Below are 18,986 nucleotides of genomic sequence, written 5' to 3' on the forward strand. Positions count from 1 at the left end.
ACGGTTGAGTAGCATCATCATTACAAGATGAGAGTCCTGCTTATTGGAAAACAGAGAATGACAAGCAAAAGATGCAATGAAAGAGCAAAAAAGATGGCATTCTGCAGCAGCCATAATGTCACAGGACCGCACATGGACACAGCAATGTGATCCCTTCGTGTGACATCATGGTCGACCTACAGACATGCACATAAACTGCAGGAGAAAAAGAAAAGACCAACCAGCTGAAATTTCTTATTTTTTATTAATACTTAACACTTTTATTCCAAAGAGACAGAAGAATAATATTTCTCAGCACTTATTTTCACATTGACTGTGTTTAATCTCATTTTTCAATATTACTAAATATTCAATCAAATTTGAAATACTCTCTGCACACAAGTAATTTCTCTCCATACAAAAAAATGCAAGGATGAACTAGATTTTTTGACATATGTACATTTTTCACAATCTGTACAGCTCGGGAATAGATTTGTTCGATCTCCTCTGTGACCAAACACAACATAACAGAAGATTTAGCTAAAGAGGGACAAAAAAAAGAGACCACACCTCTGTAAAAATGCAATAGATAATCTATTGTGCTTTCTGGGTAGCAATTATTGACGGTGTCTTACGATCTCCCCTCGCGAGGAAAAAAAAACAGCCTTCTTAACTGGTCAAAAAACAACAAAAAACCCCCCAAAACACAACACTCGTTAAATGTGTTCACTATCTGTGTGATAATAAATGACTGCACGTATCCTGGCCTGAAGTCATTACAAAAAGCAGTTCTGCGTTGGGGACCTCAGAATGAAAGATTTATCCCAAATAGATGTACTCTCTGCTGTTGTTTTGTACAGGTTTTTATCAAAAGTCCATGAGCGTGAGGTAAAGTATTTACATACAGCTTTATAGTACATGTACAACAAACAGCTATATCTCTCACACACACTCTGTCTCTCTTCCATATGAGCACACACAGAGGTAATCAAGCGTATGTTTTCAGGCACATACAATAACAGAAATAATGAGCTATATTCAAAAGGGAAAAAACAGTTGAAATGAGAGGAAAAAAAAGGTTTTTTAAGTGACAGCGAGTGTGTAAAGCAAGAACTGAGCCACAAACTATCAAGAAAGTTATATAAGGTTAACAGTAAAAAAAAAGAAAAAGAAAAGTGTCTTCTATCTTTACCATAGTGAAAAGTTTTACTCAGATTCGGCATTTGAGTAAAACTGAAAAATTTTGACTTTTAGATCGCTCTTCTCTTACAAAAACACACGCACACACACACACACTTATAGTACTACATGGATCATCAGTACCAGTGAAAGTGATAAAATTCCAAATATCATTCAAAAACACACATTTTTTGGGCTAAAATTGAAAGTTAAAAAACAGAAATAAAGAAAAGTGTATACATGCAAGTGCTTACAAACACTGGACACCCCCCGCCCCCCTCCCCCCATCATCACCCTTGTATCATACATACTGACTTGTCCACCAAGAGAAGGAAAGTCTTCTAAAAAATTTACCGGGATGTTCTACAAACTAAGTATTAGATCCATTCAGACAGGATTGTGCTTTGTAGATATCAAAATTTGGTTTGGCAACATGACTTCAAGTCAAACTGGACCAGTGACTTTAAGTAGAATATACTTTTCATGAATAATAATACAATTTAAAGGACAGAGAGCAGGAAACTTAAGAAATACACAACTTAGTTTCCACCTTCATATTCAGTCAGAGCAGAGATCATCTGAGTCTGACGTGGATTTGGAAGCTGCCTGTTTTGTTTTTTTTAGCAACATAAAAATAAGTCAATTGATAATAAAGGTGGTGTTTTTCACACAGCGTTCCACCTTATTTTAGTGCGCTTTCATCTCTTTACTCTGTTTTCCCCCCTTACAAAAGTCTGCAGTTGACACAATCCACACAGGACCTTGAACTTGAGGGCAAATTCTCTTCTTCATCAAAAATCTCAGCATGTGAAACAGATTAGGGCCGGGTGGGGGGAGAAATCAAGGCTACAGAACATACTGAGATTTCTTTTTTATGTTTTATTTGAGGGATTTGTTAATGATGAGTGTAGAAAGGATGACCGAGTTCACAGAGGGGCACATTTATTATATATCCAGGTCCACTGCATGATAATAACCTTGAGGAAAAAGCTGACATGTTGCTAATGTAGATTAGAAGGTTGATATTATGAAGCTAGAGTCAGTTAGCCTGGGTTAGCATAAACTGGAGACCAACCAGCAAGCCCAGGGCTGAAAAATGAAGCTGAATTTGATTTGTAGTTCCTTTAATGGCGTTTCGAGGTAAACAATTCTCCATAGACTTCCATATTAAGTTGGCTGACTTTACATCAAAAATAAATTTGTTAAAAAAATAACAGTTTTTGGTCTTTATAGCTTATTTTTTCTTTTATAAATTGGAAGAGGTTCTTTTGTATAACTCATCCATTTAAATTTAATAAAATCTTATAGTTAGCCAACACATAATTTGCTGTTTGATATGATAGCGGGAGGGGCTAGTCTAAGCTAGGCTACTAGCTGTGTGCTAGGGTTAACTTCAGCTAATTCAAACTGAGTCAGTAAACTGGACATTTTGACTGTTTTTGTGGCTTTTGAAGCAATTTTAATAAAATTAGTAAAGAAAGTACATGCTGCAACAAACTGTCCAAAACATCTGGTATTTTATTTCTATGTTACTGAGCTCTTATAGGTGAGGAGCGGTATCCCTACAATGAATTATACATCCAGTGAATAGATTCACCATGCTAACAGTCACTTCTGCTTCCAGAAAGAAATAAAAACAGACGGTGAGTTCAATAATACTTGAATTAAGGCTTCAAAACAGGAGTATAAAACAGTAGTCACTGTCTTGCTAATAAACCTTAGGCTTATGAGCCCTGCAAATGTGACCCTGACCTTGAGCACTATCCGGTTGATTGATTAGGGGATCACTGTGTGCACATTTCACTGAAATCTAACTAATACTTTCGGAGGAGTAGCGATTCTTTTGAATTGTGGATGGATGCTTCACCGTGGCAGAAGCTTATTGGACCTTTGGCTGGATGTGCTAAAAATGGAAGTTTCTGGCATGGCAACAGCTTACAAGCTCTCTGAAAAAGTATTTATACATGTCAATTTGAGGTAATTAAACTAATAGGATACAACATGTTATTAGTGAGCCTTAGAGGCACTGATATGTGGATTTTATTATTCCAAGATAGAGCCAGGTTAGCCACTTCCCCTTGTTATCTTCAATCTTTATGCTCAGCTAAGCTGACTGCAAACTTTTTTTAATCTACAGACCCTCTGCAAAGTGTCTTTTAGACTGCAGTGGCACTGTTATGAGTTATGAGATAATTATGTGGGACTGTGTATTAAAAACAATTCACGAGCCCGCTGTGGTCGTTGACACCTGCACAATACAGTGATAAACCCCTCTTGCCATTCCTCAAATGTGACTATCTAATGTGGCAGGGAAGGCTTGTAACAGTAATCATAAAAAAATTAACTGCTCATACCAGAAACAGAGGCCTCTCTCTGAAAGTCCATTATGTTCCTGTCCTGAACAGAAAAACTGTCACGGCCAATTGAGCCAGACCCAATGAAACGCCACGGCAGCAACAAGCGGACATTAAATACGATTTACACATAATTAATGGATAGTTGACTTCTGGGTCATCTGTTATGAGGAGGGGAGGAGTGATGAAGCTTGTGGAGGTAAATGATTTCAAGGAAAATTACTAGTGGTTAGATTAACTGTGGTGTTAATACAAGAAAACGATTCTGTATTTTAACTGTGCGATCCTGCCGTTGCTTTCTTTTATTGGTCGGGGATCAAAGTGCAAATTTAAGCTTCCTCTGTGTCTAGCTTTGTGTTATACAGTCAGCTAAACACCTCGGACTCTGCTCTCGTATCGGAAATGGTGACTTGGATGTTCAGTTTTCAAACCAATTGATTAATTACTCGCAGGTGAATCTGTCTTTCCAACAGAAGATAGATGGAGAATCAGTATTAGTCCTTTAAGGCACATCCAGCTCAAAATGTGAGACCCATTTGGAACTGCCAGGCAGAAAGAAATGACAGCAAAACGGCAAATCAGTATGATGATGTCGTTTCTGCAGCTGAGAAAAAAAAGACCTTTGCAAATTTTCCAAGTACATACGATGTACTCAGCAAATCATGCCCTTCACATACACTTCACGGCAATCAAAGGTGAGAAAAGTAAAAAAACCCAAAACAAATAAACATGAAGAATTGATAGCAAAGAAGAGTCCAAATTACAGGAACCCCCCCCTCACCCCCCACGAAAAAAAAGATCTGTACCGACATCGGGTCTATCAGACTCCTGTAAATTGGTAAGCTAAGAAAGAATTAACATCATACAAATATGTAACATGAACTATTCAAATAAATAAACTTTAAAAACAATCCAAACCGATCATCATTAAACACTGGAATAATATTCAATAATATTATTAACATTATCAATACAGTTATTGTTAGTGTACCCTGTTACTTCAGCAGAAGTGTTGATTTCTCATTCATGATTGTATTTCCGTTGCTAAACAAAACGTTTGTTTTGGTGTTGAGGAGCTGCAGGAGGGAGGGAAAGACAAAGAGCATGTGACGAGAGCAGAGGCTGGAAATTTGATTTCACCCCCCCTTCCCTACTACTTCCCTCCCATTCCTCCCTCCCTCCCTTTAGATCTTTCACTGAGCATCGGAGCAGCACCAGAATCCTCTCTTCTCATTAAAAACTTGTCTCCCGCCGGACTTCACCACAGCTTAGCCGGCAGTGGCCTGTGCGCATTGTCCAAATTCTTTCCATTTAGTGGAGTGAGAACAGCACACGCGCGCGCGCGCACACACACACATACACACAATTGTGCCTTGTCATTTTCTTCACGCAGAGAGGTCATCAGCCTGTGCTGTTTCTGCTTTTTCCTCTTCCCCTCATTTTCTTCGCCCACTTCAACTCCTCCCTCTCACTCTCTCTTTCTTCCACTGTCTTCGCTCTCAAACGTCTGACTCAATGCTGGAGAGCTTTTCATAAACGTGTCCATTGCTGGCACCGTTGAATGGTCTCTGTCCCTGCCCCAAACCTAACGTGTCCCTGCCCCCAGGCAGTAGCTTGTTGCCCCCGTGGTGGTTCCCCATGGGCCCTCCCACCCCGCCCAGACACAACTCTTGGGGAACCTGGGGGCCACATTGGACATCACCCCAGCTGTGGCGGACGCGGGCAAATAGGAAGTCGCTCCCATGGAGCTGCGGAAGTCCCCTCCTCCTCGGCTGTTGTTGAGAAGTTGCTGCTGCTGCTGCTGTTGCTGCGTCTGTGGCTTTTTGATGTAGTACGGTTTGGCACCGTGTAAAAGACACTGGTCGTCGCCGAAGGTTGGGATGAAGGGATTCTGGTTCACCTTATCTGGGTAGAGAGATTTAGACAAGGAGTAAGTCCCGGCCCCTCTGCTACCACCACCACCACCACCACCACCACAGCCCCCACCTCCCATCATAGCTCTATCTCTGTCCCTCAGGTCTCTTTCCCCCACCGACCGCCGATGCAACCCACCTTCGCCTCCACGGAACAAACTGCAGGAGGAGCCTCCCTTGGCCCTATCCCCGCCTATCCCTCCAAACATGGGAGACTCTCTATCACCTGAATACCTCTCAAACATGTGAGCATAAGGGCTGGGGCCCTCCATGAAGCGATCTCTGTCTTTCAAGCTCACACTCCGGGGCTGTTGAAACTGCCCCCCAATGCCCCCACCCATCCCCATGCGACCTGCCCCCTCCCTCTGCAGGTCCACAAATGTGTCGTATGAGTGCTGCCTCCGTAACACCCTCCCGCCTGGCCCTAGCTTCCTGCGCTGTGCCTGAGTTTGTGTTTGGCTGGGTCCTACACTACCTTTAACTCCAGTGAACATCATGTTGTTATCCTCACTAATGTTATAAAGGTTGCTCGGCTGAATCTTACAGGAGTCACAGCGTTTGGATGTGGCGGAGCTGGGACGACTGCTGGTCCCCCCAACTCCACTAACTGGACAAGTGCTGCCTCCTCCACTATGGTGGCACACACTGTGGCAGTTACGACACTCCCAGTCACCCCCTGCTATGCCACCCCCTCCTATCCCTGAAACCCCCTTTTCCCAGCAGGTGTGGGCCTGCTGCCCTGCCGACACCGGGCCAAGCCCATCCGATTTCTTTTCTTTACCTTTGAGGAAGTCTTCCACAGGCACTAAGCTTTTACAGATACCACCACCGCTACCACCGCCCACACCACTTCCACCCTCTTGCTCCCACATGGCCTTGCCCTCCTTGGAGCGGAACTGGTCCGCATAGAAATCCCTCAGGTTCTCTTTATCCCTGCGGAATAAGTAAGGTGAAGCATTACCCCCTCCTCCTCCCCTCTTCCGCTCCAGGGGAGGTGAGACCGTGCGGTGTGCCTGTGGCCCGTGGGGGAAGTGGTGGTGGACGGTGTGGTGGTGGGGTCTCCTCCTGAAGCCGCTCAGCTCTATCTCGTCCTGCTCCCGTCTGCACTTGGCAGAGGCTGGCCTCTTTTTCAGGCTGTCCCTGTACTGCTTACGCCGCTTGGCGTTTCCTTCCAGGTTGCCGTAGGTGACGGTGTGCGTGGAGATATCCGACACATCAGAGCGAATGTTCCCATCGTCACCACCTGAGCCTCCCCCACCCCCACAGTACCTGTCATGCCCCCCGATGAGCCCCGTGCTGGATGCACCTCCTTTGAAAGAAAACCTGCCGTACACATTGCTGCCCTTGAACCCACCCTGGCTGGAATCCGCAGGGGTGTGGCCAGCGATCAGGTCAAATTTACTGGTATTCCTGTGAGTCATGGAGGGGCGGGGCTGGGTGGTGAAGATAGGCGCTACCCCTCCCCCCAAACTGTCGCAATCGAACATGCCCCCCTCCAACGAGCTAGCGCTGCCTAAGCTACGCGGCCTATTTGGCGGGGGGCCGGACATACCCAGAGCCGGGTGGTGGTGCCGGTAATGGTCCTGGTACAAGTTGCTGTCCTTCAGGGGCAAGTTGCCAAAAGTCCTCTCCACCTCGCTGATGTAGTCACTGAACATGTTGTCCTCTGGCATGTAGGGTGGCGCAGACTTGCAGTCTACAGGGTGACCCACCAGGCTGCGCCGGTGCTCCTGGATATCGTATATAGCCGACTCGCGGCCGCTGTGGCTATATTCCAGGGCGGCGTGCGGAGAGCCGTTAACGCCCGGAACGGCAGTCATGTCCTTGGCAGTGCGGAGCAACCGCAGGATGTTCGAGTGAGTGTTGTTCATGTTCTTCTTTATGGTGGATGAGGGGGAGTCTATGGTGGACTTGTTTTCCTCGATTTGGACTCCATGGATGCAGCTGTAGATACCCTGCAGAGTGATAATGAGAAGAAAAGGGAAGGTAGAGAGAGATAAAGAGAGGGTGAGACCATGGAAGGAAGAAAGAGTGAGTGTGATAAGGTATGATTCCCAAGAGAGATCACAATAACAGCAAAATGTGTGGCAGGAGTAACGAGTCAAGAACCAGAAGAGGGTTTAATGTTAAGAGAGACAGAGGCAGATACCAGACACAGAGACAGACAGAGAGAGAGAGAGGGAGAGAGGGAGGCAAACAGAAACAGGCAGAGGCAGAGAGGTTAATGCATTGCCATGTTCTCTATGACCACCCTCTTGTTTACACACTATTAAACAGTAATAGGGTCTGAGTTCATAAATGAATTTTCTCTGGGGAACGACGAGGACCCTCACAGCTGCTGCTCAGCCCTCAACCTCAGACACAGAGAACTGAGTGAGAAGAGACAGAGCAGATCAGAGCCTTAATTGATATCACAAGGGGAGCAAGTGAGTCAATAGGTTTGATCAATGTCATTTAAATTTAGCAGACACTCGCCTTGCTGTCTTTCTACTTACTTGTTTCTCTTTAGAAACAAACAAACAAAGGAACAAAAAAATAGGGATCAATCACTTTTGTCTCACAGGTAAGAGATATAACCACTGACTAAATTTTACTCAGAAGGTCAGTGTGTGTGTGTGTGTGTGTGTGTGTGTGTGTGTGTGTGTGTGTGTGTTTGCTATGGTTGGTAATAGAAGCAGCATTTTCATGTGAGCGGAAGATTTTACGAGTGGAGTCAAACAAGCATATTTAAATGGGGGCTGGGGGAATCTCTGGTTTAGGCAACAGCCAACTCTGAAAGGTCGAGGACGCACTACCCACCAGCCAGTGTGCAGGCCAGTATTCCTCAAAGGCGTCAACTTGTCAGAAACAGTTTCCGTCTGCCTCTTAGTCACTTTCATGAATGTGATTCGTCAACCACCCCCACCCCCCTCTTTTCCTTTATGCCTCCATTCTGTCTTTGGGTCTGCCTTATCTCCGTTTCCGGGTGCTTTGGTGAGCAGCAGCCGCTCCGATGGGATTGTCTGTCTTTATCTGTCTGCATCTATTGCTACTACAGCAGCAGTGAAAGGTAATGAAACACAGGTTCTTGGCACACCGCTGTGTCTGTTCTCTGCTACTCTTTGTCCTGTTACCAGTTTTATTCTTTTATCATGACTGTAGCTAACTTATCTTTTGATCTGTCCCCGAATCTTTTAGCCCCTTGCTGTCCCATCACTTGTCACCTTCTTGCTTTATGTGACCTGCCCTGCCATTTGGAAATATTTCTCCTTTCTCGCAGTGCAGCTACAATCTTCAAACAGGCATGGAAATGTTTGACAGACATCTGCTTGACTAAACCGCTCTTGAGTTGTAGGAGGCAATTCTGAAATTTGTCTGCACTTAAAATTGATTTAATTCAACAAGTAACAAGCTCTTCTTATGCTTTGTAAAAAAAAAAAACAGATGGAGGTTGCTACCAATTCAAAAACAGAGAAGTCAGTGTGCTTCAGTAGCGCTTATGGCCTGTACTCTCTTTTATTGTCCTTCTGGTCATTCCGAGTAGGCGTAAACCAGATTACCTTACAATTAGAAACACCTTCATCCTTAAGACCAAACACATAAACAGCAGTGTCCTTTTTTCCCGGGCAATAATAACTAAGGCAATTTGCATACAACAGCAACCTGCTTCTTAAAAGGTAACATTATGCAAATGCTTGACACCTCAAATGACTATTTATATGGACCCAATTTACATGGTGAGGAGGTGACAAGGTAAAAAAAGGGTTCCGCTTCTCTCAGGTTTCATTTTTAGCATGCTAACTCACTTCCCTCTGCTTACAAACAAGCACGGCACAATGAATGACTTCCAGGAGAGAGGCTCTGAAAATGTGTCCACATCTTAATGATTTCTGTGTCTCGCCTCTTGACGATGTCTCGCTTTTCACCTCAGCTCCAAGTGCAGCTATTTCTAACAGACAGAAGCACATTTGCTGTTCAGATTTGGATAACAAACAGTTTGTGTCAAGCCTCTGAAATGTCTACTTTTTGTGGTCATTTGTTATTTCCAAAGAACCGATCAATTCAGTTTTATTAATGTAGCACCAAATTACAACAAAAAATGCCTCAAAGTGCTTTATGTTGTAAGGTAGAGACCCTACAATAATACAGAGAAAACAGAGAAAACCCCAACAATCATATGACTCCATGTGCTCATGCCCCTATGAGCAAGCACTTTTTGACAGCAGGAAGGAAAAACTCCCTTTTAACAGGAACAAACCTAGAACAAGGCTGTCTTCGACGAGGGACGGTCATCTGCCTTGACCGGTTGGAGGTGAAGGGAGGAAGATATAACAAAGCCAAACTGATAAAAAATACAGCATAAGCCGTTTGTGTTAGAGTTGATGGGCGTTATCGGGTGTTTAGCTGATGACAAAGTGTCTCAGTACTTCTTTACGGTTGTATTTACACTACTTTTTTGAAAGTTTTCCTGGGTTTTGTTTCTCTTTTTTGTACTTATACCTGGCCTGCTGAGAAGCACCTGCGGGATCGAACATCAGGGCCATGAAGCGTCCTTTCTTCTTTTTTCTGTTTTTGCACTGACATGTGAACAGCAGAGCTTCAACATAAGCGTATCGACTTGTCATCATAGAAAAGACAAAAATGCACCCAACTTCACTCAGATTTTCTTGTCTTACTGTACTGATCATGTGATTTAGCACAGCATTTACTCAGTGCTCTTTAGGACGAGTTGCTGTTGTCGCTCCTAGATGCTGTAACTTCTCATATGTGTAGTGTAAGTGCTGTCTTTTGAAGCTGTTTTTCACCATTTCATGTGAACATGCAGTTCTGGTAACTACTACAATTAAAGTTATGGCTTTCTCCATGTTAAGTGCGACACGGACCCGAAATTAAATGCCAAATAAGTTCCCCAGAGGTGTTACCAAGATGGCTGCCAGATGGTAAGATCAGTTTCTGGAAGGACATTTGTTGCCTATGTTATTTATTTAAGATGCAGCTGTTGTAAACCCATATATGAGTGCTTTCAGAGGTCAGTTATGTTACTGCCCTGCAATGATCTCTAAAGTAATCCACCAATAAAGTAAAATATGTATTCCTCTTGTTGCATTAATTCTACTAAATAAAATATGTAATAGATGTTAACTAACAAAGGTGACACTGAAATGCACATAAATGGATAAAGGATAAACACCTTCTTTGTCTATGACTGGCAGTATTAAATTGACTTTGAATAGATAATAATGGACTCTAGCAGCTATCTGGAGTATTTTTTTATATCACTGGAATTTCTCAACTAAAAAAAAAAGCCGCAGGTAACTCAGGTGAGTCATCGCATCTCCCCTGACTGACTCTATCCACCTCAACCACAGCCAGTGGTTTTAAAACAGCCGCTCCTGTGATCTTTCTGTCAGGAGGACAGAGGTCAGACCTAAAATACAACACGAGCACACTCACTCTGCTAATGGAAAAGGTGACCCCGGGCTTTCCAGAGCACACGCCCATGAAGCAGAAGCGCAGCTGCCAGTAGAACAAATGTTCACAGATGAAGGTGATGAATGACAGAACCATGGCGGCCCCGAGCATGTAGAAGACCCCTGCCATGTTGTCCACGTCCAGCTGACTGCTCATCACCTCGTTCTTCTCATTGTGGCAGATGCCCGTCAGCCAGAGGGCCTCCAACTCCTCCATCTCACCTGGAGACACATACACACCGGTCAAAAGCGCTGGTCAAGTGTGACATGCAGATGGGTTTGCAGGTGTCTAAATGTATAAATATGTGGGTAAAACAAGACGGCACTTGTTTGTTTGTTTTTAGATGGGCCATTGATGCCAAAAACAGCTCAGGTCTCATGTACATGCAACAAATGTCACGTTCTGTTATTCTGACTGAATGCCCCCCAGACAAGCCTCCTCATTAAGGACTGCTTATGCAAGGCTAAACCCTTTGTTGTGTTGGTGGGGGGGGGACCAAAAATACAACTGCCTGCTGGGACTCTGCAGTCCTAGGAGAGGAAGTGTGCATGGTCATGTGATAAGGGTTTCCGTCTAAAAACCGTGTCGCCGCCAGTTCTGCATCACTGGGGAGATTACTAAAGGGGGAGGACACGTCCAGAGAGATTTGTTTGATCTGTGTATGAGCTTATGGGGTGTATAACGTGTTTTCCCGCTGCTTACATAAAACTATTACGTGTGTGAATGTTTGTACAGCTAGGTGTGGTCGTGTTCACTGTGTTTGTTTCCCGAGGTGTCAAATTCTGCCTTTCTACCAGATTTGATGGGTGTCACAGAAGTACACACAAGTCCTTCAACACTATTGTCCTGATGATTAAATACAGCGAGATAATGGTTCTGTTTTATAGAACAATAGAGTCTGCATCAGGAGGTTGGAGCGGTGGCAGGGAGAAGTGTTTGACACGACATCAGATTTTCCCTACACGATTACGAGTGCTGTGCATTTATTGCAGTGTTTGTCAAGTCACAGTGAACACGATCAACAAATTAACACCAACAAAGTCCAATAAGAACTTTTTGAATTCACTATTGTACCTAATGAGGCAAATAGTAAAAAATAAATAAATAAAAAGACATGGATAAACAAGTATGAACAAACACCATGTACCCACTGCTGAGTTTACATAGAAAACATCACAAAGCAGCAGAGCACAGTGACTCAGTTCAAACCAGTGCTCAGTGGTTCTGGATTATTTACATTTGTATCATATGCACATTTTTTTTTTCATTATTGCTGGTATTGTTAATACAAGCAGATTACATTGTAGATCGTTTGGGAGTTTTGTGTTTTGCACTTTAGAAAATATATCAAATGTTTAAAGAAAGAAAATGTAAGAAGAAAATAAGGTCAGTTTGAATTTGATGGCAGCAACATGTTTCAACAGAGTTGGGACGGGGCCACGAGTTGAGTCAGCATTTCAGCATCAATGGTGCCTTTCCAGTTCATTAGAACTGGCTGTTACAAATCGTCGGTATGTTAAGCGTTGGGAATGAGAATGCTCTGCTCTAACACTATTCCATGAGAGATTTAGGTTTTTGAACTGAGCTCTGATAACAAGCCAGATGGAGCCTCTCCTCTTTGGTCTGGAGAATGCAGCATCCATGTTTTACGAAAAGAATTTCAAATTCAAAATTCGCATTTTCACTTGGTCTTATTAGATTTTCAAAGAGCTTAGGCCAAAAGAAGATGTTGTGTTTCTGGATCATTTTCATATATGACTACATTTTTGCAAGATAGACCTTTAACATACATTTTTAGATGACGCAGTCATCTCACAGACACTGATTTCTGGAAGTGTTTCTGTGTCCGTACAGTGATTTCGATTACAGAATCATGCGATCCTGCCCGAGGGCCCAAAGATCACAAACAGTATTGATTTATGGACTTGTCCCTTGCGCACAGAGATTTCTCCAGATTCTCTGGATGTTTTGCTGATATTATGTAATATACATGATTAGATATTCAGTTTTGCAATTTTACATTGAGGAACAATATTCTCAAATTAGCTTGAAGTTCCACAACTTGCAGACACAGTTTTGTTTGCAGATTGAGGAATCTCTGTCCATCTTTGCCTCTGAGAAACTCTGCCTCTCAAACATGCTCTCTTTATAGTACAGTTCAATTCAATTTTATTAATATGGCACCAAATCACAACAACTTTACAACTTTATGCTGTAAGGTAAAGACCCTACAATAATACAGAGAAAACCCTAACAATCACATGACGCCCATGTGTAATCGCTTGGGTGACAGTGGAAAGGAAATATGCCTTTTAACAGGAAGAAACCTCCAGCAGAATGAGGCTCAGGGATGGGCGGCCATCTGCCGCTCGATAGTCCAATCATGTTACTGACTTGTTGTAAGTTAACCTAATTAATTACAAAATGTTCCTCCAGCTGCTTCTTATTAGTACCACTTAATTTTCCAGCCTTTTGTTACCCCCATCCCAACTTTTATGAAAGGTGTTGCTGCCAAATTCAAAATGAGCTAATATTTGTTTTATGAAATATTAAAATGTCTCACTTTCAACATTTCATGTCTTCTGTATTTTACTGTGAATAAAACGGGTTTAGAATATTTGCAAATCGATGCATTCTGTTTTTAGTTACATTTTTTAACTTTTCTGTTCATTTAATTTTTGTTTGGGTGTATTGACGAAAAACTACTTTGGTTTAGGGAAAGATTGTTGCTTAGGATAAAATATTAACCCTGCATGTTAAAGAACAATATATGCATGTCATCTGTGTCCATATGTTGAGGTAAGAGTAAGAGACCCAGTGCCAATGAACAAGGCAAACCTGTGCATGTGTTTGAGACTCCACTGATAAATTAAAAGTATTAGACTTGCTGGGACAAACAGTAGGTTGGTACATTAAGACCAAAAGGAGCCTCAGTGAGGGATGAGGAGCCCAGTGTTATGTGGTAGTATTAAGGTGGGGGGCTGACAGTTTTTTCTGATGAGTACCACACAGATAGTCATTGGATGGACTAAAACAAGGAGTATAACCTTTCAACTTGGGGAAATGCAATCCATTGCAAGGTGATTTCTTTTGGTGATTAAAGAACTACTTCTGTCACATCAGCAGAGCTGAAACAATGGAATGAGCATCACGTTACAATAGGGCAGAAAGATTTGGGAAATAAATGGCCTCAAAAAGGAAATTTAAATGATCAAAGTGGTGGAAGATTGCCTGAGAAATATTTGATAGTTTAACCTACTTTTTAAACTGACTTGTGTCTACAAAGCACAAATGGGAATTCATTGATTCCCTTTAAATTTCCAAACAGATGTTCAGCTTCTACATGATTGATTCATCTAAACAGTTTGCAACAGCTCTCCAAACCGAATACTTACTGCTATTAAATCTGCATAGTATGCGCTTTTTTTGGTAGGGTGTGAACCAAATTGACGATAAATTAGATTAATGAGCAGAATTTATCATGTGAAAGAAATATCTATGATTAAAATTCTTCTCCTATTACTCTGTTTATTCTTATTTTTCAATGTTCCCACCCCACCCCTCTCCTCCACCTTTACCTGTTCCTCCTGATCCTGCATTATTCCTGGCTGTTCTGTATGCAGTGCCACTATTTCCTGATGCAAAGCCACTACTGACCCCCTTCCTCTCTGCATACAACATGTTCATATTTTGACTCAAACAGGAAGCAACAGAAATGAGCAAACATCGATGAGTCTGATCTCTTAACCTGTATGTGTGTTGACAGCCAAACAATCTGCAAGAGGTAACGAGAGGTAATGTTTGATGTGCTGGCCTCGTGTACATGGGAAGATTTTACTTCCATTTGGATAAATTCGTGGAGACGTGTCACAACACTCAAGCTACATGTCACAATCACATCCTTTCACAAGCCAGCACTTTAATGTACGCCACTCGGGAAGTTCCCAACAGTGTGTGTCGACGTCTGGATCAATCTGACTCCGAACGATCTGATCCTAGGTGAATGTTCTCTCCGTACTGACCTCTTTATCCATCTCGCACGAAACAATGGAAAGTGATAGCACCTCGAAGGCCACGTCTGTGTATGTGTGAGTGTGTGTCAGCGTGCTGTAGAGTATTGGATCTGGCAGGTAGTGAGGTGAGCAGTGTGGAGGACATGGTATCAGTCGAGGTGGAGAAGGTGTTTTCTCTGAAGGCAAAGATTCACATCAGGAACAGTTGTGTCTTTTATATGCAACTTTTCCTGATGTACAAAATGTAACGGTACTACCAAGACCAAGGCAGGTAGTTTCATTATAATTTTTTTAATACAGTACGGTACTCTACAAAAGTCTTGAGCCACACCTCATTTTCTATAATTTTGCTTGGAAAATGTGGAATAAGTTTACTGAAACATGCATTCACAGATGAAAAGATAATAAGTAAAACAGAATTAGTACAATTTTAACAAAGTATAAAGTCAATATTTGGTATGATCACCTTTATTCTTCAACACAGCCTCAACTTTCATAAGCAAGCTTTCTGGTAGTTTCTTTAAGTAGTCTTGAGTAAACGTTTTTGAAGGCTCTTGAAAGACATTCAAAGCTCTTCTTTGGATGTTGGCTGCCTTTTGTTCTCTTCTCTGTCAAAATGATCCCAAACTGCTTGAACAGTGTTGCCATCCAGGCTCTGGGGAGGCCAATCCATGACTGGTAGCGTCAACACTGAGATTTTTTCTATTCAGGTTCGATTTTACTGCACTGGCTGAGTGTTTGGACTCATTGTCATGCTGAAAACTGAAACTGTTGCCAATCAGATGCTTTCCAGATGGTAAGATTGGCTTCTTAAGGAAGAGACCATTTCTGATTAGGCTTCAGCAGAATCTTTGCTAAGTTGTCTGTTATGTATTGACACAACACTTTCATACCTTGAGTGTGGTGTCTTTTTATGCTTGAATAATTCATAGGTCACAGTTATGTGGTTTTAAAAAAAAAGAAGTCAGCTACAAGGACTGGACTGAAAACTAGTGAAAAAGCAGTAAATATCCAAAGAAACACTTTGAAAGTCCTCCTGAAAGCCTCAAGACTTCTTTCAAAAAATTACCAGAAAGTCTGGAAACAAAATATAAAGAAACGCAGGATGGCTCAAGACTTTTGAACAGTATATAACTTTAAAGGTCAGACTCTATTTTCTGTTTCACACAAATATCAGACAGACTCTTCCTGTCTATGCAAATAGATATACCATCAACTCTCCAGTTCCTTAGGTCTACATCACTTATGTAAGTTAATACAGCAGCCCTGTGATAAATCATACTTATAAATCCTACCATCTTTGGGTGGGGTGGGGGTAGCCTGGACCTCTCGTAGAAACAAAAGAGAAAATCATGAAACTGATTTTTGTTAAGCTCAGTGTGACAACCTCTGCTTTCATTTACAGTAAATCACTGTGTGTGTTTCAGATGATCCTTCCCTTCATATGTAAAGCCTTCCGTGTGTGAATCTAAACACAGAGAACAGCTGTTGTTCAAGTTTAGCTTTGAAAAAAAATATGAGAGTGGCCAGTAGCTAAAAGCACTGCTGTTTAACCTCCTGGGTCGGGCATTTCATTTAAATTAATTAATTAGACTGCATTTCCCTTTCACAGCTACAGGATTGAATGTGCTAAGGACATCAAACTATTTTCCTGGGGTGCTTTAGTTCCCCCTTGAGGACCCCTTGAACTTATCCTTTGTTAACATTTCTGAATGGACTAATTTATACAAATAATAGAGTCTACATTCAGCAGTTGCACTGACAAGTTGGTGACAAGTTGGTGATTTATAGTACGTACAGTCACATGAAAAAAAGAGTTTTCTCAGGTTTCAGTGCAGTCCTAGAAAAAAAACAAAGTACACCCTTACTGCTTCCACAGGAATTCAGAGGGTAAGTAGCAGCCAGGTGCTAGCGGCTTGATTAAATGATTGTCATCTAGTGTAAGCACTTCTACAAAAGCAGAAAAGTTTTCAGTTTTCCGGACCGGAGCATTAAAGTGTATGTTAATACAACACCACAATCTTCTGAGGAGTGGACATCCCAGCACCTCCAATTCACCCCAAAGTCAGACTGTGCAATTCTCAGAGAAACTGCAAAAAAACTCTGTACCTACAAATCAGACTCCACAGGCCTCAGTTAGCGTGTTATGACAGTACAATTAGAAAAAGCCCAAACCAGTGTGGCTTGTTTGGATAGGTTGCTTCTCTCAAAAAAATGAACATGGCAAAACGACTTAAGTTTGCAAAGTTGGATCTGAACAAATCACAAGACTTCTGGAATAATGTTCTTTGGAAAGACGAGACCAAGGTGATTTTTGGCTAGAATGCACAGTCTATGTTTGGAGAAAACCACCACAACTCGAAACAGCATATCGGCGCAAACACCTCATGCTAACTGTCAAGCACAGTGGTGGTGGGGTGATGATTTGAGCTTGTTTTGAAGCCACAGGACCTTGGACCACTGCTGTCATTGAGTCAGCCATGAACTCCATAAAGCTTGGTTCATGCAACAGAACAATGATCCCAAGCAGACCAACAAATCTATAAAAGAATAGCTGAAAAAGAAAACAACTAAGCTGTTGCAATGGCCCATTTACAATTCACACATCAGGTTAGCCTTCTTAGACTGTGAGATCTAAAAGCTGATGTGTACTGGAAACCTACGCATATGGATCAGTATTTAAGGTTTGACTCTCATCATCCACTGGAGCATAAATTGGGTGTCATCAGGACAACACAGAGCCAACACCATCCCCACAGACACAGCGGCCAGGGAAGCAAAAGAACATCACATCAAGAAGGCCCTGAGTAAATGTGGTTATCCCAGCTGGAAATTTGTCAAAGCTGGGAAGGCGCCTAAAGAAAGCTCCAGCCGATCCAGGAGAGAAGGACAACCGTTGACTAAGCGAAAACCTGTAGTGATCCCGTACATGTCAGGAGTATCTTACAATGCTGTGATTGCTGCCATTCCCCAACTTTCTGTGAATGGTACTAATGGCCATTGATCAGTGGTTGTTGATCAATGGTCATGAGAATTTGCACAATCACGATGAAGGAACTGACCTCTCAGTCCATTGTTCCTTCAGTGGGCTGGTTTCAGTCATTATGCAAATGTACTGTTTATAAGATTGGGGAAAGCTGCAGTCAGCTGAGACTGAAGAAGTCACTTGGATGAGTGACGAAACATTTCTCCCACTGAAAACGCTACGTCCAGATGAACAGAATCAACTTTTGGAGGGCCACATCAAATATTGTGGTCAGACCTTAAGAGAGCTGTGCATAAACAAATGAGTGCAAAAATCAATAAATTGAAGCAATGTGGAAAGAATACTGGGCCAAAATCCCCCCACAATGATGTGAGAGACTGACAAAATCACACAAAAAACAATTCAAGTTATTGCTTCTAAAGGTGGTTCTACAAGCTATTGTATAATGGAGTGTACTTAGTTTTTCACAGGACTGTGATACAGATAAGCTGAATTCATTCTAGGCTCACTATAGTTTCATTTATCACCTATCTCACTGCATGAACCTCTGCCAGCAGTTTGTAGCCAACCCTCATCCAAAAGGAGTTGCAAAGTTTGCAGCAGCACCGTGTACCCAAACCTTGTTTGCTGGCCCAATACTCTGATCATGTAGAGGGTGGCAGCTCAATACTAAGCCTCTCGTGGATCAGTGCTCTCATCATCATCACTCTTTTACAATGACATCAAACACCCTGCTGCTTTCTTTCAGTCACCACCCAAAACACACGGAGCTGGAGCTTAAAACAAAACACAACCGACAAACTGAGAGCATTGCTCTGTGATGCATACAGTATCACATTTCACAGACGGTGTCAACACCATTATTTTCTAGTTCCTCTCCTTTGAGTCCTGTATTCAGGACTCGGCCTCCTTTATATTTAAATAATACCATATTGGTGTAGTGGTGCCACCATAATATATGATGAAGCTGCAGAACCAATTTAAAGAAAGATAAATCTGCTGGTTATAAGCACTCAGTGCTGCCTGCCCCAGAACTCCCTCCACATATCACTTATCACCCAGTGGAGGTGGTAAAGGTTTTAAAAAATGTATGTACTTTTCATTGTAGACT

The 18,986-nt window shown here is 42.3% G+C and overlaps 1 protein-coding gene across 1 annotated transcript in view; it reads right to left on the reverse strand.

Moving 5' to 3' along the window:
* Positions 1-225: 225 nt before the first annotated feature.
* grin2bb (glutamate receptor, ionotropic, N-methyl D-aspartate 2B, genome duplicate b) overlaps positions 226-18,986 on the reverse strand; it is a 132,498-nt gene continuing 113,737 nt past the window's right edge. Inside the window, 3 exon segments of the mRNA XM_025908072.1 lie at positions 226-5,184; positions 5,187-7,380; positions 10,859-11,097. Coding sequence (XP_025763857.1) covers positions 5,012-5,184; positions 5,187-7,380; positions 10,859-11,097 — 2,606 coding nt within the window. The 3' untranslated portion in view covers positions 226-5,011.

Source organism: Oreochromis niloticus, linkage group LG6 (assembly GCF_001858045.2).
Source record: "Oreochromis niloticus isolate F11D_XX linkage group LG6, O_niloticus_UMD_NMBU, whole genome shotgun sequence".
Lineage (NCBI taxonomy): Eukaryota > Metazoa > Chordata > Actinopteri > Cichliformes > Cichlidae > Oreochromis > Oreochromis niloticus.